The sequence below is a fragment of the Odocoileus virginianus genome, chromosome 7, assembly GCF_023699985.2.
Source record: "Odocoileus virginianus isolate 20LAN1187 ecotype Illinois chromosome 7, Ovbor_1.2, whole genome shotgun sequence".
Taxonomy (NCBI): Eukaryota; Metazoa; Chordata; class Mammalia; order Artiodactyla; family Cervidae; genus Odocoileus; species Odocoileus virginianus.
Genome location: NC_069680.1, coordinates 46,822,037 through 46,849,439, shown reverse-complemented (window position 1 = coordinate 46,849,439; position 27,403 = coordinate 46,822,037). Strand labels below are relative to the sequence as shown.

General features: G+C 37.9%; 1 protein-coding gene across 2 annotated transcripts in view; it reads left to right on the top strand.

The window, feature by feature from the left end:
* Positions 1–27,403, top strand: part of IDE (insulin degrading enzyme) — a 96,276-nt gene that overhangs the window by 18,892 nt on the left and 49,981 nt on the right. For both annotated transcript variants that reach the window (XM_020869981.2, XM_020869980.2), the window contains exons 2-4: positions 15,171–15,355; positions 17,182–17,389; positions 20,485–20,654. In XM_020869981.2, the coding sequence (XP_020725640.1) occupies positions 15,171–15,355; positions 17,182–17,389; positions 20,485–20,654 (563 nt within the window). The remainder of the gene's footprint in view (positions 1–15,170; positions 15,356–17,181; positions 17,390–20,484; positions 20,655–27,403) is intronic.

Here is a 27,403-nt window from a genome sequence, read left to right as displayed (position 1 = left end):
CAACATTCAGAAAACTAAGATCATGGCATCTAGTCCCATCACTTCATAGCAAATAGATAGGGAAACAGTGGAAACAGTGAGAGACTTTATTTTGGGGGGCTCCAAAATCACTGCAGATGATGACTGTAGCCATGAAATTAAAAGACACTTGCTCCTTGGAAGAAAAGCTATGACCAACCTCGACAGCATGTTAAAAAGCAGAGACATTACTTTGCCAACAAAGGTCTGTCTAGTCAAAGCTATGGTTTTTCCAGTAGTCATGTATGGATGTGAGAGTTGTACTATAAAGAAAGCTGAGTGCCAAAGAATTGATGTTTTTGAACTGTGGTGTTGGATAAGACTCTTGAGAGTCCCTTGAACTGCAAGGAGATCCAACGAGTCCATCCTACAGGAAATCAACCCTGAATATTCATTGGAGGGACTGATGCTGAAGCTGAAACTCCAATACTTTGGCCACCTGATGCAAAGAACTGACTCATTAGAAAAGACCCTGATGCTGGGAAAGATTGAAGGTGGGACGAGAAAGGGATGACAGAGGATGAGATGGTTGGATGGCATCACTGACTCAATGGACATGAGTTGGAGTAAGCTCCGGGAGTTGGTGATGGACAGGGAAGCCTGGTGTGCTACAGTCCTTGGGTTCACAAAGAGTCGGACACAACTGAGTGACTGAACTGAACTGAATTACTTGTACACTGTTTTGCTCACTCAAGAACAAGGTTTCTACAGACTACTCTCTTTGTCCTGCATAATCAGTTTTCCCCCCTCTTCATTTAAGCCTTTTCTGATTTAGATCTTTAAAAATAAATATGTGAGAGTTTAATGCATAGAGCTTTTTGTGTTTTGATGAGGTTGTCTCCTGGTTTTAAATGGATTAAATTGATTGCAGTTACACATTGTTTTTGGATGTTCAAGTCAGAACTATAAACTTGGGTCTTTCATCCTTAGCACTGTTGACATTTTGGGCCAGATAATTTCAACATGAGCATTATCCTGTACATTGTAGAATACTTAGCAGTATCCCTGGATCTATTCACTAGTTGCCAATTGTACCCTTCCATTGTGACAGTTCAGTTATGACATATTGCCGGATGTCTCCTTGGTGAGCAAGTGGTTCTGTTGAGAACCACTAAACAGTGGCTCGCCTATAGTGATTATAAAGGGATAATTATTTACCTGTTTTTCTGGTGGTCTTATAAAGTGACATCCTATTACCAGGCTGTCAGGGAGATGACAATATACAACTAGAATTTGCATGAACATCTGTTAAGAATGTTAATAATAATATAGTGGTCTATTTGCTTCTTACCACCCTAGGAAAACAATGGTGATTATAAGGTTACAATTTTGGGTGTCTACTATGTACCAGACACTGCCTGGGAGTAGTTTGTTTATATCTGTTGTACAGGAGAAAACCTGTAAAGGCTGTCCAAGGCTGATGCAGCTATAGGGGCCTCTGTCAAGTTAGTGCACCCACATGAACATTTCACATGACCCTTGACTGGCAGTACCAGATGAGGCCCCGAAGCCCTGTTTGACCAAAAGAGTTGAGTCGGATCCAGGGTCTGAGCAGCAAAGGGGTCATTTGGTAAAGGTGAGGGTATAGAATTACTGAACACTGTCTGGAAATGGTCACTGAGTCAGTATTAAGCATAGAGAATCATACAGAGGCAGAGGACAGGTGAAGCTTTCTGAACCAGGATTATCTGAAGAAGGCGGGACTCTTTCTGTCAGATTCAGGGTGCACATCTTGGTGGAACTGAGCCCCCTGATATACACCACTCTGTGTAGAATGTGAGTGTTTGTAGTCTGCTTTCTTCGGAGGGCTGTCTTGAGAGAATTAGTTAGTTACGGGTTATAACTCTTCCTAGACTGATGTGAATAATCTTCAGAGAACATGTAGGGATCTCTGAGCCGTCCTTGCAGTTCTGAAATCATGGAGGAGGATAATCCATATGTAAAATTTACATAAAATACGTAAAATGTTCGCTTTATACAGTATCCTTTTCTGTTTGTTTTAAATTAAAGAACCCATCTACTTCAAATCCAGCATTCAAAGTTGTTGTTCAATATAAATGTTGAAAATTATTGATAGGAGAATTTATTTATTCAAAGTTTAATCATTTTGCTTTTATTTGGATTGCACTTATTGCTTGTTACTATTCATTATTGGAAGTGTCAAGTTTTGTTTTTAAATCTTCTCTGGGGTCTAAAGTAACTACCAAAAGCTAGCTTTCAAAGCAGACCTAGTAAGGATTTGTTAAAAAATTTAATACATTTTATTGTTGACTCTGTTAACTGATGTTGTGCTTTACCTGGATCTCCTAGTGGTTGTGGCCTCGATGACATCAACAGAAATAATTGTCTCAGGACACACCTGAGAAGGTTCAGGTAATTATTATGTTAATTGAACTATTTTTTCTTATGAGCCTTCTTAGTTTAGCACCTGTTCGATATGGCTAGCTACTTCTCAGTCTCTGAGTGGTACTATTTCCAAGGTGACTTTTGGTGATCTTTCCAACCTTGAGTGATTCATGTATCTCCCTTCTCTTTTATTTTACTGTTTTATGATATTTTAAAAAACTCGATTGTAGCTTTTAATTGAAATATATCATAAGTGTTCAGCTTGATGAATTTTAACAAACTGAGTATACCTGTATAACCAACATGATCAGCATCTCTGAAGCCCCGCTCATTTTTTCTTCTATTCACTACCCCTTAACCCGCAAGGGCAGCCATCATCCTGACATAAAGGCATAGCTTGATGTTACTTCTTACACTTTAAGTGGGAGAAGAAAGTATTTACTCCTTAGCATCTAACTTCATTCACTCAGCCTTGCGTTGTGTGCTCAGTTGCTTCTGACTTTTACAACCCCGTGGACTGTATGAAGCCTGCCAGGGTCCTCTGTGCATGGGGTTTTCCAGGCAGGAATACTGGGGTAGGTTACCATTTGCTTCTCCAGAGGATATTCCCAACCCAGGAATAGAATCCATGTCTCCTGTGTCTCCTGCATTGGCAGGTGGACTCTACCACTGTGCCATCAGGGAAACCCAACCTTATATTAGTGAGATTCGTTCTTATTTTTTTGTTCTTCATTCTAGATTATTCATTTTCATTGTTGTATGCTATTGATCAAATGTCCATCAGCGATTACCAGTTTATCTGTTCATTGCTGATGGATATTTGATCTTCTCTAGTTTTGGCTCTTACAGATAGTATTGCCATGAACATATGAATGCATTTCTTTGGGGGCATATACAAATACATGAATTGTTAGGTCATATTGTCAGTATATACGACACCATTCTTTGAAAATGGTTATGCCAATTTGCATCCCCACTGGTAGTGTCTGAGAGTTTGGGGGCCGCGGCTGCTGCGCTGACGGCGGTTGCCCAAGCTTCAGAGATTTATTCTTGAGAATCCTCTACTCTGATCTGTCCTCATGGATGAACTCCAGGATGTTCAACTCACAGAGATCAAACCACTTCTGAATGATAAGAATGGTACACGAAACTTCCAGGACTGGAGAGGGAGGTGGGAGGGGGGACAGGGATGGGGAATACATGTAAATCCATGGCTAATTCATTTCAATGTATGACAAAAACCACTGCAATGTTGTAAAGTAATTAGCCTCCAACTAATAAAAATAAATGAAAAAAAAAAAAGAGAGTTTGGGTTACCCTCTGACTTCTCTGTCACTGGTGTTTTTTAACTCTTTTCATTTTAGCTATTCTGGTTGGTATGTAGTGTTATCTTAGAAAATTTCCTGTGGCAAAAATCAGCTGTGAATTTGAGGCATCTTGAGGCTTTAATCTGTCAAACCAAGCTCACCCATGCCCCAGAACCTTGTTTGTTTCTCTTCCCCAAGTAGAGTCCTTCTTCTTGAGTCAAGCGTGATCTTTAAACTGTACTCAGAATGAGCAGATACCTCCAGAGAAGAAAGCAGGTGAAGATGCTATGGTTACCTCAGACGGCCCTCCCTTCTGGAACCGCAGTTTAGCCAATCCTCACTGCTTCCACAACTCTCCAACATCTTTGTAAATATGATGTTGTAGTTTTTGTGGCTTTTTCTAGTTACTGAAGCTGAAGCAGTTTGCTGTGACCTATTATATCCTACCCAGAAAAGGAAATTGTCAGTAGGTTCTTGGGATTTTCTGTGTGCTCAACCATGTCGCCTGTAATGTTAGTTTTTTTGCCCCTTCTTTTCTCATCTTTTTTCTCCCCCTTTGCATTATCAGACTGGTCATAATTACCGGTACAGTGTTTAATAGATGAGGTGATAGTGGCATTTATTGTAGGGATGGAAAAAGAATACATTATTTCACCATTGAGTATGATAATTACTATAGTTTTTGTTGATTTTTTTTTTTTTAAGATGAAGGGATTCTCTTCTATTTCTAGTTTGCTGACGTTTTAAAAAAAATACATGAATGGCTATTGAATACTTTTTCTGCCTCTACCAAGATGATTACATGATTTTCTCCTTTTTTCTCCCTATTCCCATGACTGAATGTATGCTTCTGAAAAATAAGTCACCCATAACCTTACCACATCTACTGTAATATTATTTTCATATTCCCTTGCATCCATGAGACAGTTCTATACAGAGAGACAGCTCTCTTTAAACCTGCTGTACATTTAAGCCTACCATACATCTTCTATTTTATTTTTCATTAGCAAAATAGATAACATAGTTCTCAGCCCAGAGACCACTTTGACAGATTGGAAACATTTTTTCAGGCTCCCACCACTGCCTATCTCTGTTTTATACAGGGAGGAATGAGTGAAAAACTGAAAAATTTCCTTAAAGCATTATTTTGATCTGTTTTAATTTTTATTTCCTTGTTTTTATTATTTGGATTTTAAGGGAGGAGAATGGGGTCAGGGAGGGACTGAGTGGGTGGTAACTGGGAGCTGGGGAAGAAAACTCCTTAGGATTTCCTTAGGCATCGCTTGCTCCTCCCCTTCCCACGCATCCTCTTTACAGTTCCAGCTTTGCCACAGATCAGTTGTGTGAATCCTCTTGGGCAAGTCACTTAGTCACTGAGCTTTTGTTTCCTCATCTGGAATTGAAGAGAATGGCCATGAACAGCTGCTGTGACCTGCCGCTTAGGGAGAATGGAAAGCTTCAATGAGCAGTTTGTAAAGCATATCACACTTTCAAAATGCGAGTGGTTGTTAGGATTAGTTTTGTACAGTGGCATCTATCTCACATTTTCTAACAACCTGAAAGCTAACTTTTGAAAGGATACTTTTAATACCCTCGATCCCCAAACTACAACTGTAAGAAACCTGTAGTTCCCTGTGGCAAGAGGTATAAAACGGAGGTTTTGTTCATTTGCTTAAACCTTCATAAAATTAATTGTTCATAGCTAACCTTGTCACTTTTGGAATGAACAACCATTGATATGTATATACCAAAACTTGCTCCTTGTAAGGAAAGCTATGACAAACCTAGACACCGTGTATTAAAAAACAGAGACATCACTTTGCTGACAAAGGTCCATATAGTCATTTTCTAGTAGTCATTGTACAGATGTGAGAGTTGGACCATACAGAAGGCTGAGCGCTGAAGAATTGATGCTTTCAAATTGTGGTGCTGGAGAAGACTCTTGAGAGTCCCTTAGACTGCAGGGAGATCAAACCAGTCAGTCCTGAAAGAAATCAACCCTGAATGTACACTGGAAGGAGTGATGCTCATGCTGCAGCTTCAGTACTTTGGCCACCTGATGCAAAGAGCTGTCTCACTGGAAAAGCCCCTGATGCTGGGAAAGATTGAAGGCGGGAGGAGAAGGGGATGACAGGATGAGATTGTTGGATGGCACCACCAACTCGATGGACATCAGTTTGAGTAAGCTCCGGGAGCTGGTGATGGACAGGGAAGCCTGGAGTGCTGCAGTCCATGGGGTTGCAAACAGTCAGACATGACTGAGTGACTGAACTGAACAAAACAGAAGATTCATTGATAGGATTTTGTTTATACCCAGGTTTATGATCTCTCTGTTGCATGAAGTTACACTGGTAACTGTAACTGAAGAGCCATGGGGTAGATGGTTCCCTGAGACATTAGTTTTTAGATCAAGTAACATTATAGTGTTGAGGGATTATGTGGTCTTATAGTGAGACATCAAAAACTCATACCACCACTGGCTTGAAATTCTGTCTTACTAACCTCTGCCTTGAATGGGGAAGAAAGGGTGTTTGTGGGATGGTTCTGATTCCAGACATTTTCTCTCTGGGCACCTCCTCCACATTCAGGAGAGCCAAAGGTAAGCTTCATTTCCGCCTATAGTTTTGGGAGTGGGTGGATGGATTCCACAGAAGGGAGGTTTTGATTTATAATCTATTAGCCCAACCATTTACCTGTTCAGGTTTATAGGTCATCCATTTAAAAGTTAGTAATGGATCAGGTCTGATTGTAAATATGTCTGGGTCTATGGGACTGGGTAGGGAGCAAACAGCAAAGTAAAATTGCTCAATCTTCTATTAAACTGGCTGTGAAACACACAGAGATATGAGAGAAAAGACTTTAAAGGGTCATCTGAATAAAAGATTATTTGCATAAAAGTGTTTCTTTTGATAAAGGGATTTTTAATTGATCTATTATATTTGGAAATTTATTTTTTGCAAACCTGCGATTTAGGCCTAAAAAATGGTCCATGATCTTGCAGTGGAAGTCCTGGTTATAGTTCTGTTAACATCAACAGCTGTTGAATGCCTCACAGTTTTTCTTCAACACCATTCTTTTGCTCAGATACTCTGTTCCTCTTGTTTGGCATGCTTCCACTCACCTGCTCTCTTCCTGTCTTCTATCCTAGAAAGGGTTAGATGCCCCTTTTATTATCCCCATAGTGCCCAGGGATAACTTAGTCCACACTAAAAAAATAATGGCTTGTTTTCATCTTTGTCATAAGTCTGGGTTCCTTTAGATCAAGGGCTCTGGTATCATCTTTGTAGCCAGCATATATGGTGTGATGTCTGAACCTTAACTGTTTGGACATCAGGACAGGGAGGTGGGAGAGGACCGGGAGTTAAGAGCTAAGTCCTTTTTTTTTTTAAGAGCTAAGTCCTAATTGTAACTTTTTGCCCTATGATCTTGGACAAGTGATCTTCAATTTCCTTAGAAGTAGCTCACCTTGTTATCTTGTTAAAATGCAGATTCTGGCTCAGTAGGTCTCTGGTGGTTTCCAAAATTTTGCATTTTAACAAGCGCCCAAGAAGAGCTAGTGCTGCCAGTTCAAGAACTACAGAAAACTAGACAACATCTAATGGCTTTTCCAGCTTTTACCATCTGTAATTTTAGTCATTGTTTTAAATTCTGAACAGAATTGCAAGATATGCTGTAATTATTAAACATCTCTCCATCTCCAGTTTATTAGAATGCAGAACACGGACAATTCTGTGCCTTATTATGAAGTTGTAAGACAATGTCTGTAAAATTGAAGGTAAATTTACTACTCCCAAGATTTTGACTTTGACAGGTTAAAAATGTCAAATAGATGTCTGGAAAAGCATTTGAGTTAGCACTAGCTTGTTATCTAAATGTCCATACTTGCTTGCTTGCTCTTTGTTTGATGCATATTGGAGAACACTTGCAATAAATAAAATGCTAATGAGGGAGCTGAAATGGGTAGACATGTGATCTCCTGAGTATAAATACAGAGACAGGCAAGCTGTTGAGGAATTCATCAGAGGAGGAGGAGTTCCTGATCATTTCCTTTAGTCCTCCAGACGGTGAGAATCAAATTATTGTAAGACATATTGATAGAAATGCTGTAGATAAAAGGCAGATTGTGTCAATTGAATATGGATTGCTGGGGATGGGGCTTGTTTGAAAACATTGCTACTGTTTCTTTTGAGTGTAACTTCCTTAAGAAGTCAGATATTTGACTTGGGAGCATTGCCAGCTTAGAAATTTATAGCTTTGTTGATCTTGTGTACAGATGTTGAAAAGTAGTTGGATTAATTTTGATTTTTTATTTACAGAAAAAATCCACCTCTTCCACACCAGGAGTATTAAACAGGCATAGTTCAGTGTCCAAATGAGTTATATATGTGCCTGTGATGGGCTCTGATCACTTTTTTCCCCTTTAACAAAATGAAAATCTGGACAAGAGAGATTAAACCCTGAGGAAAGTACAGAATGTAGCATATAGTTGAGGGTGGGTATCTTAATTATGATGAAATTTTCACCTCCTACAGAATAAGACAATTTTTCCTACCAAAGTGATCTGTATTTCATTGCCTAACCGTAGTTGCGGATTGAACGGAAGGTTTAGAGCTTATTATCCTCATCATTGCATTTTAATCATTTGTGACCCTTGGTTCCTAAACCTAACTAGCTGGGACAAGCACAGTAGAGGGATTTGGGTATAAGCGGTGGCAGTGAAACCAAAATGAATAGCCTTTGGTTTTTGCTCCTGGAATTCCAGCCCTCTTGCTCCTTCTGGTGGAGCTTTATAGGAAGGAGCTTAGGCGTTTTCTGTGGTGCACATGGAGCTTTTTTTTACTGTTGCCTTTTAATGCCGTCCTTTTTGCTGGGGGTCTTTTTTTGGCGGGGGGGGGGGGGGGGGGGTCTTAATGGCGGTTGCCTTGTGGCTTATTTAATCTTAATGTTGCTGCTAGGTTGGAACTCATTTTTGAGATCGTAATGTATGTTGAACCCAAATTGAAGTTTTTGAAGCCAGCTGTGAACCAGAGGTATTTGCTGCAGTCCAAACAGATTGTCTTTTTGGAAATACCTTAACCAGGATTATTATTGTTATGACCCTCTTTGGAGGCTTTAGATAGAACTTTTTTTTTTACCCTGAGAATTTTTTTTTAACAACACAAAACCATTTTTAAAGACTTTACATTTAGACATTTTAATTTGTCTTTGATATTGAACTTAAGTAGCTTATGGCTAATGAAATAGAAAGCAGTTGTTAATATTATATAATATGTGTAATATATAATATTATGCCTTTTCACTTCCAAATTGCTTTTGAATTTTTCACAGTGGCCTTATGACTCCAAAATGTTCATATTATATTTTATGTTTTGTTTTTAAAGAAACTACTTTTTACTGTAAAATACAGCAAGATTATTAATACTATAAAGTACTTTTTAAAAAAAATCAGTATTATATTTTATATATAAAGTGAAAGAGGAGAGTGAAAAAGTTGGCTTAAAACTCAACATTCAGAAAACTAAGATCATGGCATCTAGTCCCATCACTTCATGGCAAGTGGATGGGGAAACAATGGAAACAGTGAGAGACTTTATTTTGGGGGACTCCAAAATCACTGCAGATGATGACTACAGCCATGAAATTAAAAGACGCTTTCTCCTTGAAACAAAAGCTATGACCACCCTAGACAGCATGTGAAAAAGCAGAGACATTACTTTGCCAACAAAGATTCATCTAGTCAAAGCTATGGTTTTTCCGGTAGTCATGTATGGATGTGAGAGTTGGAATGTAAAGAAAGCTGAGTGACGAAGAATTGATGCTTTTGAACTGTGGTGTTGGATAAGACTCTTGAGAGTCCCTTAGACTGCAAGGAGATCCAACCTGTCAATCCTAAAGGAAATCAGTCCTGAATATTCATTGGAAAAACTGATGCTGAAGCTGAAACTTCAATACTTTGGCCACCTGATGCGAAGAACTGACTCATTGGAAAAGACCTTGATGCTGGAAAAGATTGGAGGTGGGAGGAGAAGGGGATGACAGAGGATGAGATGTTTGGATGGCATCACCACATGATGGATATGAGTTTGAGTAGGCTCTGGGAATTGGTGGTGGACAGGAAAGCCTGGTGTACTGAAGTCCACGGGGTTGCAGAGAGTCAGACGCAACTGAGTGACTGAAGTGAACTGAGCTGATGATGTATAGTATTGGGCTCCAGAATTCCAAATACTCTCCTCAAAAGAAGATCAAGGGGACTTTAAAAAATTTTTTATATTGGAGTATAGTTGATTTGCAGTGTTGTGTTAGTTTCAGGTATATAGCAGTGATTCAATTATACATATACATATATCTATTCTTTTTCAGATCCTTTTCCCATATAGGTTGTTAAAAGCACTAAATATAGTTCCTTGTGCTATACCATAGGTTAGGGGACATTCTTAATAAGAGTGAACCTCTTTGGTTTATCAGTTATTACCCAGAAGACTAGTTACTGATGACTTCATAGAGAAAGATATTCTGATAAAAGCAAACTAGATTTTCCCTTCTGTAATCTCTAGAGATTTCTAACACAAAAAAATTTGAAATTTTATCCAAAATTGGTTGCATGCCTGTTGCATGTTGCTTATGTAAAGCAACCTTTTAGGTTGCTTTACCTTTATTATTGTTTTTAGAAATTTTATTTTTTTAAGTTTAGTTTTGGCTGTGCTGGGTCATATTGTGGCTCACAGTTCTTTGTTACCATGAGCAGGATTTCTCTAGTTGCAGAGAGTGGGGGCCACTCTCTAGCTGGGGTTCCCTTGTTGTGGAGCACAATCTCTACAGCATGGGCTCAGTAGTTGTGGCACACAGGCTTAACTGCCCCACAGCATGTGGGATCTTCCCGGACCAGGGATGGAATCCAAGTCCCTCGCATTAGCAGGTGGATCCTTAACTACTGGACAAACAGGGAAGTCCTGATTTACCTTTAAATCTGGATGTCTGTTAGTTGTTAAGGGGCAGTTAGATCCATTTCTTTTGTGTTCCAGGTGAAAAGCAAATATGTTAGCACAGGATCATTTTTTTCCTCTGTAGTTTTGGAAAATTGTTTTGCTTCACCTGATTTGTATTTTGACCTGCTAATATAACAGGCTCAATTTTGGTCTCTTAAGCAGTTGCCAGCATAGACAAAAATAGTGTTTACTCTTGGTCTCAAAAACATACATATTGTGGATTTGGAAAACCCCTTCACTGCACTCATACAAACTTATGGGTGCAGTGAAGGGGTGGGTCCCTTCCCATCACTGTAACTCCAGCCTTCCTCTAGAAGAAAGGAGAGAACTAGGAGTGAAAGGGAAGTTCTTTGTAAGAGAAATTACCTAACATGTCTGTTATGATCATTGAACTGTTCCCACTGTGGCATTCAACTCTTCACCAGATTACAAAAATTTCCTGGGGTCCTTCCAGCTTTTCGTTTGTTTGTTTTTGTGTGTTTACTTTTGCTGCCTTCGTAAGACAACCCAGGTCTCTTATTTTTATTAGGCCTTCAGAGGATTTTTCCCTCAATGGTGTTGTTCCCTAGGTTCTGATCAAGTGAATATCAGTCCATGAGTTCCAGATCTCCTCTGTCTCTGAACATCATAAGTTTGAGCAGTGTTTTGGTTGACCCAATAATAATACTTTCTCAATTTATCACCTCACTTACTCTCCTAGATACCCTTGAAGTATGTTGGAAAGCAGTTATTGGTATTTAAAAACTCTTCTAAGTCAGCACAGTAATCAGCTTGTGGCCCAATCCTGTCACAAATCCCCATTGATGTGTTCTCCTAGATACAAATATGGCTCAACAAAAGCAATACTTTTATCACTTATCTGAAAGAATGATGGTTAAGATGGAGGAGAGGAATGATTATACTCTATAGATAGACTATAAAGTCTCCTCTAGAGTCTGGATCAAATGGTAGAGTAGGAAGATCTTGAGTGCACCTCCTTCCATGGACACACCAAAACTGCAACTACATGTAGAACAACTGTCTTTGAGAATGACCTAAGGACTAGCAAGACGGATTTTCAGATTTGTTGTGGCGTGCTGCGATTCATGGGGTCGCAGAGTCGGACACGACTGAGCAACTGAACTGAACTAAACTGAACCCCATGGTAGCCACAAACAAAAACCTATAGTATAATAGATAGGCAAAAAATAAAGAAAAAGAAATACAAACATAACTCTAAAGAAAGTCATCAAATCACAAGGGAAAGGAATATGAGAATAAGAAAGGAACAGAGAAGAATTACAAAAACAACCAGAAAACAGTTAACAAAATGGCAATAAGTATGTTGCTAAAAATAATTGCTTTAAATGTGAATGAACTAAATGCTCTAATCAAAAGACATAGGATGGCTAAGTGGATATAAAAAAAAAAAAGACCCCATTTCAAAGGAGGCAAGGATATACAATGGAAAAAAGATAACCTCTTTAACAAGTGGTGCTGGGAAAACTGGTCAACCACCTGTAGAAGAATGAAACTAGAACACTTTCTAACACCATACACAAAAATAAACTCAAAATGGATTAAAGATCTAAATGTAAGACCAGAAACTATAAAACTCCTAGAGGAGAACATAGGCAAAACACTCTCCAACATAAGTCACAGCAGGATCCTCTATGACCCACATCCCAGAATTTTAGAAACAAAAGCAAAAATAAACAAATGGGACCTAATGAAACTTAAAAGCTTTTGCACAACAAAGGAAACTATAAGCAAGGTGAAAAGACAGCCCTCAGATTGGGAGAAAATAATAGCAAACGAAGCAACAGACAAAGGATTAATCTCAAAAATATACAAGCAACTCCTCCAGCTCAACTCCAGAAAAATAAATGACCCAATCAAAAAATGGGCCAAAGAACTCAACAGACATTTCTCCAAGGAAGACATACAGATGGCTAACAAACACATGAAAAGATGCTCAACATCACTCATGATCAGAGAAATGCAAATCAAAACCACAATGAGGTACCATTATACGCCAGTCAGGATGGCTGCTATCCAAAAGTCTACAAGCAGTAAATGCTGGAGAGGGTGTGGAGAAAAGGGAACCCTCTTACACTGTTGGTGGGAATGCAAATTAGTACAGCCACTATGGAAAACAGTGTGGAGATTCCTTAAAAAGCTGGAAATAGAACTGCCATATGACCCAGCAATACCACTTCTAGGCATACACACTGAGGAAACCAGATCTGAAAGAGACACGTGCACCCCAATGTTCATCGCAGCACTGTTTATAATAGCCAGGACATGGAAGCAACCCAGATGCCCATCAGCAGACGAATGGATGAGGAAACTGTGGTACATATACACCATGGAATATTACTCAGCCATTAAAAAGAGTTCATTTGAATCAGTTCTAATGAGATGGATGAAACTGGAGCCCATTATACAGAGTGAAGTAAGCCAGAAAGATAAAGACCATTACAGTATACTAACACATATATATGGAATTTAGAAAGATGGTAGATAACCCTATATGCAAAACAGAAAAAGAGACTCAGATGTATAGAACAGACTTGTGGACTCTGGGAGAAGGCGAGGGTGGGATGTTTCAAGAGAACAGCATCGAAACATGTATATCTAGGGTGAAACAGATCACCAGTCCAGGTTGGATGCATGAGACAAGTGCTCGGGCCTGGTGCACTGGGAAGACCCAGAGGGATGGGGTGGAGAGGGAGGTGGGAGGGGGGACCGGGATGGGGAATACATGTAAATCCATGGCTAATTCATTTCAGTGTATGACAAAAACCACTGCAATGTTGTAATTTGCCTCCAACTAATAAAAATAAATGGAAAAAAAAAAGACCCCATTTATATGCTGCCTGCAAGAGACTCACTTCAGATTTACACACAGAGACTAAAAGTGAAGGGGTGGAAAAAGATTTTATGCAAATAGAAATGTAAGAAAGCTGGATTAGCAAAACTTACAGTAGACAAAATAGGTTTTGAAACAAAGACTGTTAACAAAAGACAAAAAAAGACATTACAGTAAGTCCCCTACATGCGAACCTTTTTTAGTTAAGTTTCCAACTTTCAAAGATGTAAACGTGCATTACATCTAATGCATACAATCACCTAAGTTAGTTCACGGGTCTGGTTTACACTGTCACATGCTGTATCCTCTACAAGTAGTCTTGCTTCTGTGTACTTTCCAGTGTGCATACTGAATTGCTTCAGTCGTGTCAAACTCTTTGTGACCTTGTGGACTGTAGCCCACGAGTCTCCTCTATCTGTGGGATTCTCCAGGCAGGAATACTGGAGTGGGTTGCCATTCCCTTCTCCAGGGGACCTTCCCGACCCAGGGATTGAACCCAAGTCTCTTACGTCTCTTGCACAGGCAGGCAAGTTCTTTACCACTAGCACCACCCGGCAAGCCCACTGTGTAGTACTGTATAGAGAAAGTAAGAACCATTGTTACTCTAAGTTAAAAAAGCAATTCGAGCTTTTTTTCTGCACTGAAAGCTAGAATTATTCATTTTATATTTGGATCTTAGTGTAACTTTGGAATATGAATTTATAACTGAATCTTGAGGTGTGAAACCATGACGTAAGGAATACTAATGAATCAATGTAAGTAAGAAGTGATGTGCCAGTCATCACAAGACAGGTACAAAGAAATGTGAGCAAAAAACAGCAACAAGTAAGTGTTGGTGAAGATGTGGAGAAAAGGGAATCCTTTGGTAGGCTATAAATTGGAGCATGCACTACGGAAAACAGCATGGAAGTTTCTCAAAAAATTAAAAGTAGAACTACCATGCAGTCTAGCAAATTCTGGGTATTTATCTAAAGAGTATGAGAACACTGATTTGAGAAATATTGGCAGTCCTGTGTTCGTTGTGGCATTATTTGTGGTAACCAGGATATGGAAGTAACCCAAGTGTTCAATGGATGAATGACAAATGGCAAGATTTCATTATTTTTCATGGCTGAGTAATATTTCTCTGTGTGTATGTGTGTCTGTGAGGTGTGTACAGCACACACACCTACAGGAGTAGGTGTGGACCTATAGGAGTATTATGCTAAGCGAAATAAGTCAGACAGAGAAAGACAAATACTGTATGATTTCATTTATATGTGGAATCTAAAAACAAATCCAGTGAACAAGCAAAGCAGACTCAGAGATACAGAGGGAAAATCCTTGGTTTCTAGCGGAAAGAATGGAGAGGGAGTTGGGCAAAATTGGTGAAGGTGATTAAGAGGTATAAATTTCCAGTCATAAATAAGTCAATGGGAATGTATGGAATATAGTCAGTAATGTTTTAAGAACTTTGTCTTGTGACAGATGGTAACTAGACTTATTGTGTGATCAATTTGTAATGAATCATTATTGTACACCTGAAACTAATATTGTATGTCAGTTGTACTTTGTTGTATACATTTTTTACTCTGATAATATATGGGTTTGCTTGTTACTCCTTGATCATTAAAACAAAAAGAAACCACAATCCAACAATTAATAAGTTTTTTTTCTTTTCAGTTTCCAAAAAAAGACTTACAGCAAAATGAATAATCCAGCAATCAAGAGAATAGGAAATCATATCATCAAATCCCATGAAGACAAGCGAGAATACCGCGGACTTGAGCTGGCCAATGGGATCAAAGTACTTCTTGTCAGTGATCCAACAACAGATAAATCATCAGCAGCGCTTGATGTGCACATAGGTACAATTTAAAATTGTGAATTAAGCTTTGTGCAGTTTCGTTGACCTAATGTTTGCAGTTATTTGGGCTCTCCATATTTGTGCAGTGGAGACCTGGCAGTTACCAGATTGATGTATGTTACTGTGTACAGTAGCCGTCTACAGCTTTTGGTAATCTACCATCGTCTACGTTAAATCACCCTGCCTTTACCAAGCTTCCTTGGTGGCTCACATGGTAAAGAATCCACCTACAATGCGGAAGACCTGGGTTCTCTCACTAGGTTGGGAAGATCCCCTGGAGGAGGCTTGGCAACCCAGTTTAGTATTCTTGCCTGGAGAATCCCCATGGACAGAAGAGCCTGATGGGCTACAGTCCATGGGGTCACAAAGAGTTGGACTCAACTGAACGACTAAGCGCACATACACCTTTACCAGGAGGGTCTTATTAGGTTTCCAGTAAAAGTGACTTAGCAGCGAGGAAATTCATTCCTATCCTTTACAGTGACCGTTCTGCTGGCTTTTATTTCATACACACATGATACACTAGGAATAGCATATTTCCTAAATTCTTGTGTGCACTTTTCTTCCACATTTAATGCTGCTTTAATCAAGTTACTCCTTATCTATGTGTACATTTAGTTTTTTTTCTCTCTGAAAAACTTTTTTAATTCAATGGCATTTTAGAATTGGGAAAATAAGATAATCATCATCGTAAGTTGGACAAATGATTATTGCCAAGCACAATTCAGTGTGCCTTGCAAATTGTCACCTAATTTGAAGTTGCTCAACTCTCTTAAGGGAAGTATATATACAAAAAGTGACTGAAACAAAATATTTTGCTCAACCTTTCCCAGCTAGTAGATGTGCTAACTTGTGCTCTTAGCACACCCTATATTGTCTCCTTCAGTAAAATATAAAAGCTAGAATTTTCTAGCTCTTACAAAACAGTGAGTTCAGCTCTTTCTCTCAGTGTGATGTGTGAGGACACTACTGTCCAAAGAGGTTAAGTATCTGCTGAAAGTCACCAAGTAACTGATGTCAGTCTGATGATGACAGATTTTAATTTCTTGGGCTCCAGAATCACTGTGTACGGTGACTGCAGCCATGAAATTGAAAGACACTTGCTTCTTGAAAGGAAAGCAATGATAAACCTAGATAGCATATTAAGAAGCAGAGACATCACTTTGCTGACAAAGGTCCATACAGTCCAGATAGTCAAAGCTGTGGTTTTTCCAGTAGTCATGTATGGATATTAGAGTTGGACCATAAAGAAACCTGAGTACTGAAGAATTGATGCTTTCAAATTGTGGTGCTGGAGAAGACTCTTGAGAGTCCCTTGGACAGCAAGGAGATCAATCCTAAAGGAAATTAACCCTGAATATTCGTTGGAAGGACTGTTGCTGAAGCTCTAATACTTTGGTCACGTGATGCAAAGAGCCAACTAATTAGAAAAGACCCTGATGCTGGAAAAAATTGAAGGCAATAGGAGAGGGGACAGCAGAGGATAAGATGGTTAGATAGCATCACCAATGCAATGGACATGAATTTGAGCAAAAACTCCGGGAGCTAGTGAGGGGCATAGGGGAGCCTGGCATGCTGTAATCCATAGGGTCGCAAAGAGTTAGACACAACTGAGCAGCTGAACAATGACAACAAATTGATGTCAAAAGCTAGGGCTAGCATGTAAGTTGTACCATTTAGAGTAGCCTGTACTTAACTTTCTGTAATTATGGTTGGAGTTACCATTGCTAACAGAAGTTCCAAATCACCTGTGAGTCATCTGTCCTTGATATCTTTCAACATATAAACAAATGATTTATTATATATATTTTTTCCCTTCTCTTTTAGGTTCGTTGTCAGATCCTCCAAATATTGCTGGCTTAAGTCATTTTTGTGAACATATGTTATTTTTGGGAACAAAGAAATACCCTAAAGAAAATGAATACAGCCAGTTTCTCAGTGAGCATGCAGGAAGTTCAAATGCCTTCACTAGTGGAGAGCATACCAATTACTATTTTGATGTTTCTCATGAACACCTAGAAGGTGCACTAGACAGGTAATGCTGAAAATACCGTGTGAATCATCCCACTTTGTGAATTATCATGTTAATAACAATACTTAATATTTTTACAAAAATGTCTTCACAGCTTTATAGCTTAACAAGATATTTTAACCAGTATTTTGTTGTTTTGTTTTGTTTTTTAACCAGTACTTTTTGACCCCTGGGTTTTATAAATAGAAAATAATAAGTAATGTTATATATTTACTTTGTAGTAGAGGAGAAATAATGGTATGACTTTAAACCAGCTTTCAGGCCTACAAAATGTTTTTTTTGACTTATAAAATTTTCACCAGCCTTTCCCATTCTAACTAGTATTGCATATGAAGCATATGATGAAGAATAAACTGTACTCATGTCATGGATATCTTTTCAAACATATTTCTGTTCCAGAATACAAGAACTTAAATATTCTGTTCTCCTTTAGTTCCTCAGTCCTCAAGGATATTTAGTGGATACAGAATGTTTTGACCTGCTGTTTCAACCCTGGGGATATTTTGTGAAAGTATTTTCTGGAGCAGCCTCCATTATTAAGCTAATTAAATTTCTTGGTCAATTTTCTGAGTGGCTAACAGTATCTAATTTTTCATTATATCAATGATTTGATTCATTGTTTGTTCAATGTGTAATTTTTCCCTTGGTGAATTTTTATAGTTCTCTGTGTTACCAAGAAGGTGTAATTCTGCAGCGTTTTTGATGGATTTATAATGAAGTTTGATTTCACAGTTTTTAATTCTCAGCTTTAATTGCTTATTTAAATTAATAGTCATTTTTTTCCCCCAAACCTAATAGTTTGAATTTGGTCGGTAGCACAAAGAACATTAACAGAAGAACAAAGGCATGGGTTCAGGATACAGGACTGGTTCAGAGTAGTCTGTTTCTTACTTGCTCTAGCTTATGTTTCAGTCTTTAGGCAGCAGCTTTGAGATGTAATCATCTTTTGTATGTATTCCCAGAAGACTTCCATTAATGAGTTCCTTGGGATCATACACCGAATTTAATTTCCTGCTTTACAAATGCCTCAGCAGATGTTCATATAATAGATCTCTGTATGATGGAGGATGTCTGTTACTTGGATCAGAATGGAAAAAAAAAAAAGCTACTTGTATAGGGCATCTTTTAAAAGTACTGATTATACTTTGTCAGAATCATGGCCCTTTATGTGACTTTGTCCAGCTATGGTATGTAGCTATTAGGTACTTTTCCCAGCCTGAGTGTATTGAGGTAGGTAAAAGTGGTTATATGTACAGAATTGTCTGTTTCCATATATCTTTAATTATAGGCTCCAGATAGACAGTGTTACCCTTTGGATTGGTATGTGTAAAATACTTAGCACAGGACTGTATTCACTATGTGCTTAAAATAATACCAGGTAATGGTAACAGCTTCTTTGATGGCTGCACTGTGAGGTGCAGTTGCTGAGATGTTTATAAACCCAGGAATCTCTAGGCCCACTGAATAGTAGTCCCATTCAGACAGTCTCTGCTCTTGGCTTTATCTGAACTCTGGATGTTGTTTTTATAAGATGGGGTCTAAAGTTTCTTAAGAATTACTATATGAAATCATGATTTAAATTGCAACCTGGTGTAGGAGAGTTAATTTATTAACTAAAGGAATCTTAGTTCAGCTTTGCTACTACTGTTAAAGAACAGCCTCCAGAAAAATATAATAGGTTACTTATGTTAAAGTTACATGCCATTTTATTTGTCAAATCACTGCTTTTAAATTTTAAAAATTCTCTTAATATTTCATAAAAGTCCATAATTATATCTTAGTCAAAACTACTGTCATGTGTTTTTCATACTATTATTTTTTTCACTAATTATAAAGTTCTTAAAAAGGAAAAATATTCAAATAGGGCCTTTTAAAAATAGGTCACTTAGTTTGTCCTAAAAGTCTTAGTGAAATTGCACTTAAAACTAAATTTAATATTTATTGCCTGAGAACTATCAGCTGCGTTTTCCTTTCTTGGAGAATTAGCCATGTACAACAGAGATTTTTATAGACATCCCAAATTGCAAATCTTAAATAGATAGATTAGATTGCTGTTGTCTTATAAATCTGCCCCACTGTTTTCCAAGTCTGCCCTGACTTTTTATTGTTGTATTGTGATTTATAATAGGAAATATATATTTGGTCTTTGTCCCTTATCCTAGACCATAGCTCCTAAAACTCTTGGAATTTCCTTAGTGTTGAGAGCCATAAAGTTGTATTTTGTTATTTTAATGAAGTCACTTTAGGAAAGTCCCTTGATAATTTGAGGCTGGGGGTTGGTTGCCAGGGGAATCAGCCCTGTATTTAGAGGGTTGGAACTTTCAGTCCACAAGCTGGAGGTTGATTTCAGACACCAGTGCCCAGTGATTTACTCAATTCTGTTGAAGTTTGGAGAGCCTACAGATTGGTGAACACGTGGAGATGTGGGGAGAGTGGCCTACCTAGAGGGCATGGAAACTCTGTACGCTTCCCATATACCTTGCCTTACGCATCTCTTTCATCTAGCTGTTCCTGAATCATATCCTTTTTATAATAAATCCAGTAATCTAGTAAGTAAAATGTTTCTCTGAGTCCTGTAGCTGATCTAGAATATTAATTGCACCCAAGGAGGTGGTTGTGGGAGCCTCTGATCTATGATCTATAGTGGTTGGTCAGAAGCCCAGGTGACAACCTGGACCTGTGGTTGGTGTTTGAAGTTGGGGACAGAGGGGAAGGGGTGAGAGGGAGGGATGAGTCATGTAGGACCTGTGAGATCTCGTGATATCAATTGAGTTGAATTTTAGGATACCCAGCTGTTGAACTGCTTGGTGGTGTGGTAACAACACATGGGAATTGTCAAAATCAGAGGTTAATCTTTTTATGTTTTCACTAATTAGGTAACTTCTTGGGTAGAGTTCTCTGAATTTACATATGTATAATATTATTCTTTTCTTATATTACTTAGAACTTATGTTCCTTTTTTCTTTGTAGCAATGGTAGTTTTCTCTGATTCTGTAGAATTCACATTTCCTAAGTTTCAAACATTTTTAAAAACATTTTTCTGAGGCCACTCTTAAAATAACAACTTTCAAATTGTTAATTATATTTCACACCCTTAGATTTGCACAGTTTTTCCTGTGCCCCTTGTTTGATGAGAGCTGCAAAGACAGAGAGGTGAATGCAGTTGATTCAGAACATGAGAAGAATGTGATGAACGATGCCTGGAGACTCTTTCAGCTGGAGAAAGCTACAGGGAATCCCAAACATCCCTTCAGTAAATTTGGAACAGGTTTGTCAGCAGCGGCTTTAATGCATTAGTTCTCCTTAACCTCATTTAAACCATGGCCTCTTTGCCCAGGATTGTGTTTTACAGTTAGGATAGAAGATTGTAGAACTCCTTAGAGTTTGGAGCTGATAAGTGGTGGTTATGTCATTGTCCTCCCTGGTGTTTCTTTCTTTCTTTCTTTCTTTTTTAAATAATTGTTTATTTGCTTGCATCAGGTCTTAGTTGCATCATGCATGAGGATCTTTTGTTAGGGCGAACAGACTCTTTAGTTGTGGTGAGTCGATTCTGAAGCACAGAGACTTTGTTGCTCTGTGGCACGTTGGGTCTTAGTTCCCTGACCAGGGGTCAAACCTGTGTCTCCTGCATTGCAAGGTAGATTGTTAACTCCTCGGCCACTAGGGAAGTCCTGCCCTGGTATTTCTTAAACCATACCCCTATGTGTATGTTGTTTGGTAAGTCTTTGGGGAAATACCTATATTTGACCTAAAAAAAGGGTTAAAGCTTAGGTATTTGAGCTTTATGGAGAAGGTGATAGGTTAATGAGAAGGAAGAGTAACAAAATATGAAACAAGTTTATTGGATAACAAGATATAAAAGTAAATTTAGGTTTTAGAAATAGTAAGAATGAAGTGGTAATAATTCTTTTAACAGATGAGTAACATTTTGGCTAGTAGTTTAAAAAAAGGATGTCAATAAGAGGCTCTTGGCTTTGGATTTTTTTTAATTGAAGTATAGTCAATGTACAATATTATATAATTTTCAGGTGTACAACAGAGGGATTCTGGCATTGGACTTTGAATGTAATATATGAAATGATATTCTTGAAATTGTAATAACAGTGGCCTAACCATTTATTTAGCCCTGTAATAACAGTGGCCTAACCATTTATTTAGCCCTCTAGAGGGTACCTCTGGCCATCCCATACAAATAGGGGTCTAGCTATTTCAGGAGCAGAGCAGTTAAAGAGTTGTGAGTAGATATTACCCAGCATTTCAAAGAGAGGAGATAATAGAGCTCTTCATTCTGAATAAATAGAATGTCCACTCCAGGGCTTATTGAATCCCCTACTCCCATTGCCTCTGCCTCTACTATCTACAGATAGGTAAATGCATGGTGTCTGCTCCAGGCTTGACTGTAGAAGACACACAAGGTCCCTGTTGTCAAAGTGCTGCAACATCCTAGTAGAAAATTAGAGATGGGATGACAGGGAGTAGCATAACATAAATTTGGAGATTCCTGATTTTGTAATTGTACTCTTTTTCTTTATTCAGTTTTTCATTAAAAAGTACATCTAAAATATTTAAATGATACAAAACTATGTTTTAAAAAAGCAAAAACAAAAAGTTGCCCTTTTCTTTATCAACTGTTGCCATTCCCACTTTACCAGATGTAATCATTGTGAAAGATTGCTCTGATTTTTAAAACACTGCTTTGGGGATTATAAATAGCATAAAAAAATAGATTGTTTAGTATACTTAAATTTACGCTTATAAGTTTATTTTGGGGACTTTTGAAAAAGATTATGAAGCCAGCTTTCTTTCAGTTTGGATACCATTCTGATATATCCAGCAGCAGCCAGAGAATTAGCATAGCAAAATAGGAGTCTTTAAAAACTCCAGTTAGAAGCAGCAATACTGTATTCTTTAGACTTGTAACACTTGGCACCTTGTATCATTGTTAAGGTAAATATTGTGGTCCTTAAAATGCCTATGTAATGATTAATTTTCTGAAAAGTGGCTTTTATAGAGAACATGAGCATACATGGTATATCAAGAGGGAATATGAATTTAAAAACCAAATTTCAAAATCACTACATCCAATGATTGTTGTCCTTTAAATAGTCCCTTTAGCAGGTTAGGTGCTTCCACCAACAATGCTGCTATTGTCAGAATGTGTTAGAACTCTTTTTTGGGAGTTGCCGCCTTTAAAATGGTCTCACTGATGATAAATCACAGTCAGTATAATCAGGAAGCAGCCACAGATTTTCCAGAAATCAGTGAATAAGGTGAGCAGTATTGCCTCTGGTCACAAACACAAAACAATCTTAAGATATCTTACAGGAAGGTTTCAGGAGTGATAAGTGAAGAAAAACATTGAATGGTCAATTACATAGAGGTGGAGTTTGAGAACATATTTGTTTTCATAACCTCTGACAAGGCTAGGTAGTTAGTCAACAAAGTATGAAGTAATATAAACAGCTGAGAGATGAGTTAGCCAGACTTAGTACAAAAGTACAGAAAATGTGATGGAAGTAATGCAAATACTAAGTTACCTGTTGATTTTAGAAATATAAACTAATGTTGAGCTTTTTTAGAGTAGAGTTTCTGTCCATTATTAAGGTTATAGACAAGTTTGAAAATGTGATAAAAGCTGTAATAAATACCCTTACTTAAAGTTATTCTTGCAGAACAAACCTTGTCAGAAATTAATACTTAATTTACATTTATTATTTTTTAGTAACTTCAGATGATTCTATGAATGTGGCCCATTTTGTCCATCTAGGGAATGTGGTTTATTATTTTAATATTAGTAATATTTTAAAGCTAGGTGTTTTTAAATGAGCAAAGATCAAGCATTGTGTGCTTTTAAGAAAACCTTACAACAAAATGCTTATCCTTAACAGTACTTTTTTTTTCCCATTTATTTTTATTAGTTGGAGGCTAATTATTTTACAATATTGTAGTGGTTTTTGCCATACATTGACATGAATCAGCCATGGATTTACATGTGTTCCCCATCCCGATCCCCCCTCCCTTAACAGTACTTTTTCATGTACTGAAAAGTGGTCAGTGGCTTTCAAACTTTTCTTTATACAACCCACAGTACATTTTACTCATGGCACGTATAAGCCACTGCAGCAAAAGTTTTACCAAACACTACCTATCTTATATTTTCAGATGTAGTCTGGTACCCTCTGTTATATTCTGTTTTTTTAAGAAAAATTTAGATCTTTCAGTACATTAAATTTATTTCCTCACAATCGAGTGGGTTCCACAGTTTAAGTAATTCAAAGTGATAGGCTGTCGTTTCAGTAGACTCAAGAAAAGCATTTGTTAAAATACCTTCATGAACAAAGTAACAAAAAGGCACTCATTTATGAACAAAACAACAAAAACTCTTTGAGTTGATAAAAGCCTATGTCAAACATCATGATTAATTCCGAAGTTTCAAAGGGATTTCTGTTGAAAGACAAAAACAAAGAAGAATACCTTCTAATCACTTTTTTTGTTCAGCTCTGCTATAGGTACTAGTCATTACAGGAAATCAAGGGAAAAAACAAGTGATAAGTAAGAGGTTGAAAGGAAGAAAGAGAAAACTTCTTGTTTCCATATGACATGATTGCATAAAAAATTCAAGGTCTTCAGATCAATCATCAAAAATAAGATAATTCATCACTGTTGCCAAAAGAAGAGAAGCACTAAAATTGCATTCTTGTATCGTGTGTGCATGCTCAGTCTCTTCAGTTGTGTCTCTTTTCTGACCCCCACGGACTGTAGCCTGCCAGGCTCCTTTATCCATGGGTTTCTCCAGGCAAGAATACTGGAGTGGGTTACCATGGCCTCCTCCAGATTGAACCTGAGTGTCTTGAGTCTCCTGTATTAGCAGGCGAATTCTTTACCACTAGCGCCACCTGGGAAGCCCCTTTCTTGTATCAATAGTAATCAATTAGAAAAATACTACAGGAAATATTATTTCATTCATAATATAAAAATAGCTATAAGGTATTTAGAAATAACACTAACAGAGGAGCAAGAAATATATAATGGATGTAAAAGAGTGTCTGAGTAAATGGGAAGATAAACCATGTTCATGGATTGGTAAACTCAGTATTACAAGATACATTTCATCCTGAATTTATCTATATCTAGTGTAGTGCCATTTGAAAGCCTGAGGTTTTTTTTTTTTTTTAAATAATCTTATAATCTGATTATAAATTAATAAGACAGAGTAAAAGGCCAAGAATAACTAAGATAATTTTGAAGAACAACAAAAAAGACACTACTACTACGAGGTACCAAGACTAGTTGTTAGAGTAGTGAAATTGATGCAAAGATACATGAAGATAACAGTAGAACAGATTATGAACCCTAAAAGCATATCCACAAATGTTTGGAAACTTAGACATAAGACAGAGGCACATGACAAATGAGTAAGGAAAGGGTGGACCTTTCAATGACTGGTGCAGGGGTAGCTACTTATTCATGTAGAGATGAATAAAATTAGATCTCATCTCACGCCATACACAAAAATAAACTCTAGGTTGATTGGGCCTAATTATAGAAAAAAAAACTTTGTATAACTTTTAGAAGAAAATATTTTTTAAAAAATATTAAGATAGGAAAAGTTCTCAAGCTTACATATCACAAACCATATTTTTAATGGTAAAGCATATATTTAAATATAAATTTGATTACATTAAAACAAAATTTCTGTGAAGTAGAGACACAAAAAAGACAAGCACATACACAGTGAAGATTTTTACAAAGCAGTATAGCAGATAAGAACTTTTGTAAGTAAGTAAAAGATAAAAACTTATATAAGTAAGTAAGTGAAAGGTAAAAGCAGTTCCCTAGAGAAAGAGAAATAGACAAAGGCTAAACTTTTTAGAGTCAGTTCCTTTGTTTGAAGTCATTTTCATAGTTATGTGCTAGATCTGTCTCCACACACACGTCTTCATTAACTCCCTGTGTGATCCCTCCAGCCTCAGACTTCAGCCAGGACTCCCACCTCCCACTAGCAGATTCCTCGGTGGTGTAAAGCTTGTACTCTGAGGTTGGATCATTGTTCTACCACTGACCAGCCAAGAGTGGGCCACTTTCTTAACTTCTGTAAACCTCAGTTTCCTCCCATGTCTGGTTAGTGTGAAGTGGTTACCCAAAAGTCTAGTCCTGATGGTGCTCATTAAAGGAGAGATTCCATAATTACAGTAAGATAGAGGATCAGTGGCATAGTGGTAAAGAATCCTCCTGCCAATGTAGGAGACGCAGGTTCAGTCGCTGGGTCAGGAAGATCCCCTTGGAGGAGGAAATGGCAACCTACTCCAGTAATCGTGCCAAAAAGAATCCCATGGACGGAGAAGCATGGTGGCCTACAAGTCCATGGGGTCATAAAGAGTCAAACATGGCTGAGCGACAGAGCACACACACATACAGCTGTGAAAAAGAGCAAAAATTTGAAAAAGTCTTTGCCATAAAGTTGTGAGGGGCAGCCACAACTTGATGCAGTGGGTTTGATGCAGTGATTGTAGGACAGTGTTATTAGAGAAATGTTCTCCTGTTCTCTTTTTAAAACTGAACCAATGGTTGGTGATGACATTCCCTTTGCCCCTTGATTTGTCACGCACATATACCTTTAGTTACAGTTCCATAGTTCCTGATACATTTTATGCCTTTTCTCTGCCCTGTTGCCTTAAAAAAATTTTTTTTTCTCTGCCCCTCCATGGAATAAAAGCAGAAGCAGTTGAATTTTTAAAAGTTGTTTGGAACAGGAAAGGAAAAATTTAGTTCTGATTATTGTTTAGTGATCTGTTTCTCTAAACCTAACCCAGGGAGGTGGGAGAGGGGTTCAGGATGGGGAACACGTGTAAATCCATGGCTGATTCATGTCAATGTATGGCAAAAACCACTACAATATTGTAAAGTGATTAGCCTCCAACTAATAAAAATAATTGGGAAAAATAAAATAAAATAAACCTAACCCAACAGACACTGTGGGAGCAACTGGGTTTAGTCAGTCAGAGAAGGAAATAAAAGAAAAAAATCAGGATGTGGGTGAGGGAAACAAAACAGGCACTCCTTGATGGAATGAAAGACAAAATGGGAGGGCACCTGGAAATAGAGGGTGGCGCTGTATTTAGATACAAGTGATGTTTTTCTTTCTTAATTATTATGTGACAATTATGTTTTGTAGCACATACCACAAAGGGTTATAGGAATCTGAGTACAGTATTATACATATGCTCAGATTCTCTCTTTCTCTGTTGACAAGTAATTTTTTAAAGGTCTTCTACATGTAAAGTGCATTAGAAAATGCAAAGAAATGTAAATCAATGTCTTTGCACTAAAGATACTTCTAGTTTAGTTGGAGAGGCAAGTCAAACTCAGAATTTCACTGGAGTATAATCTCAGGCTTGATTTTCTCTTCTTTTTTCCTCCTTGCCAATTTTTACTGAGTGCTGCAGTAAGCACTTGGCCTGGATTATTTAACTTAATTCTCACAATATCCCCAGTAGGTACATGCCCTTATTATTTCTATCTTATAGGTGAGTGAACTAAGACTTTAGAGAAGTAATTAAATTGTTTAGGGTCACTCAGCTTTTGATTGCTAGAGCCAGGTCTGGTGCCCGTAACCACTGTACTATTCCTCCTGCTTTATGATTGCCTAGAAATAATTTCTCCAGGATCTCAGAGGCGGTGCAAGTTGAATTTTCCTGAAGGGTGGGTCGGATTGTCTTAAGCACAGGAAGAGTCACTCTTAAAAGAAAAGGAAAAGGAACTATTATTTATTGTATGAGCATTAAGTGCCACCCACTGGGCAGGCGTTTTACCTAATATGAATTTTCACTTTACTGTCACCACAGTACTGAAATTTTCATCATCCCTTTTGACAGATGCCGAAATTATTACTGACAGAATAAGTAGACCAAAGTTTCATAGCCTTGTGGGGGACACAGGGAGGAGGGAAAAGAGGGAGGCTGGTAGTAGAAGTATGGGATTCAGTATCAAGTCAACCTGAACTTCAAGCCTGTGTTT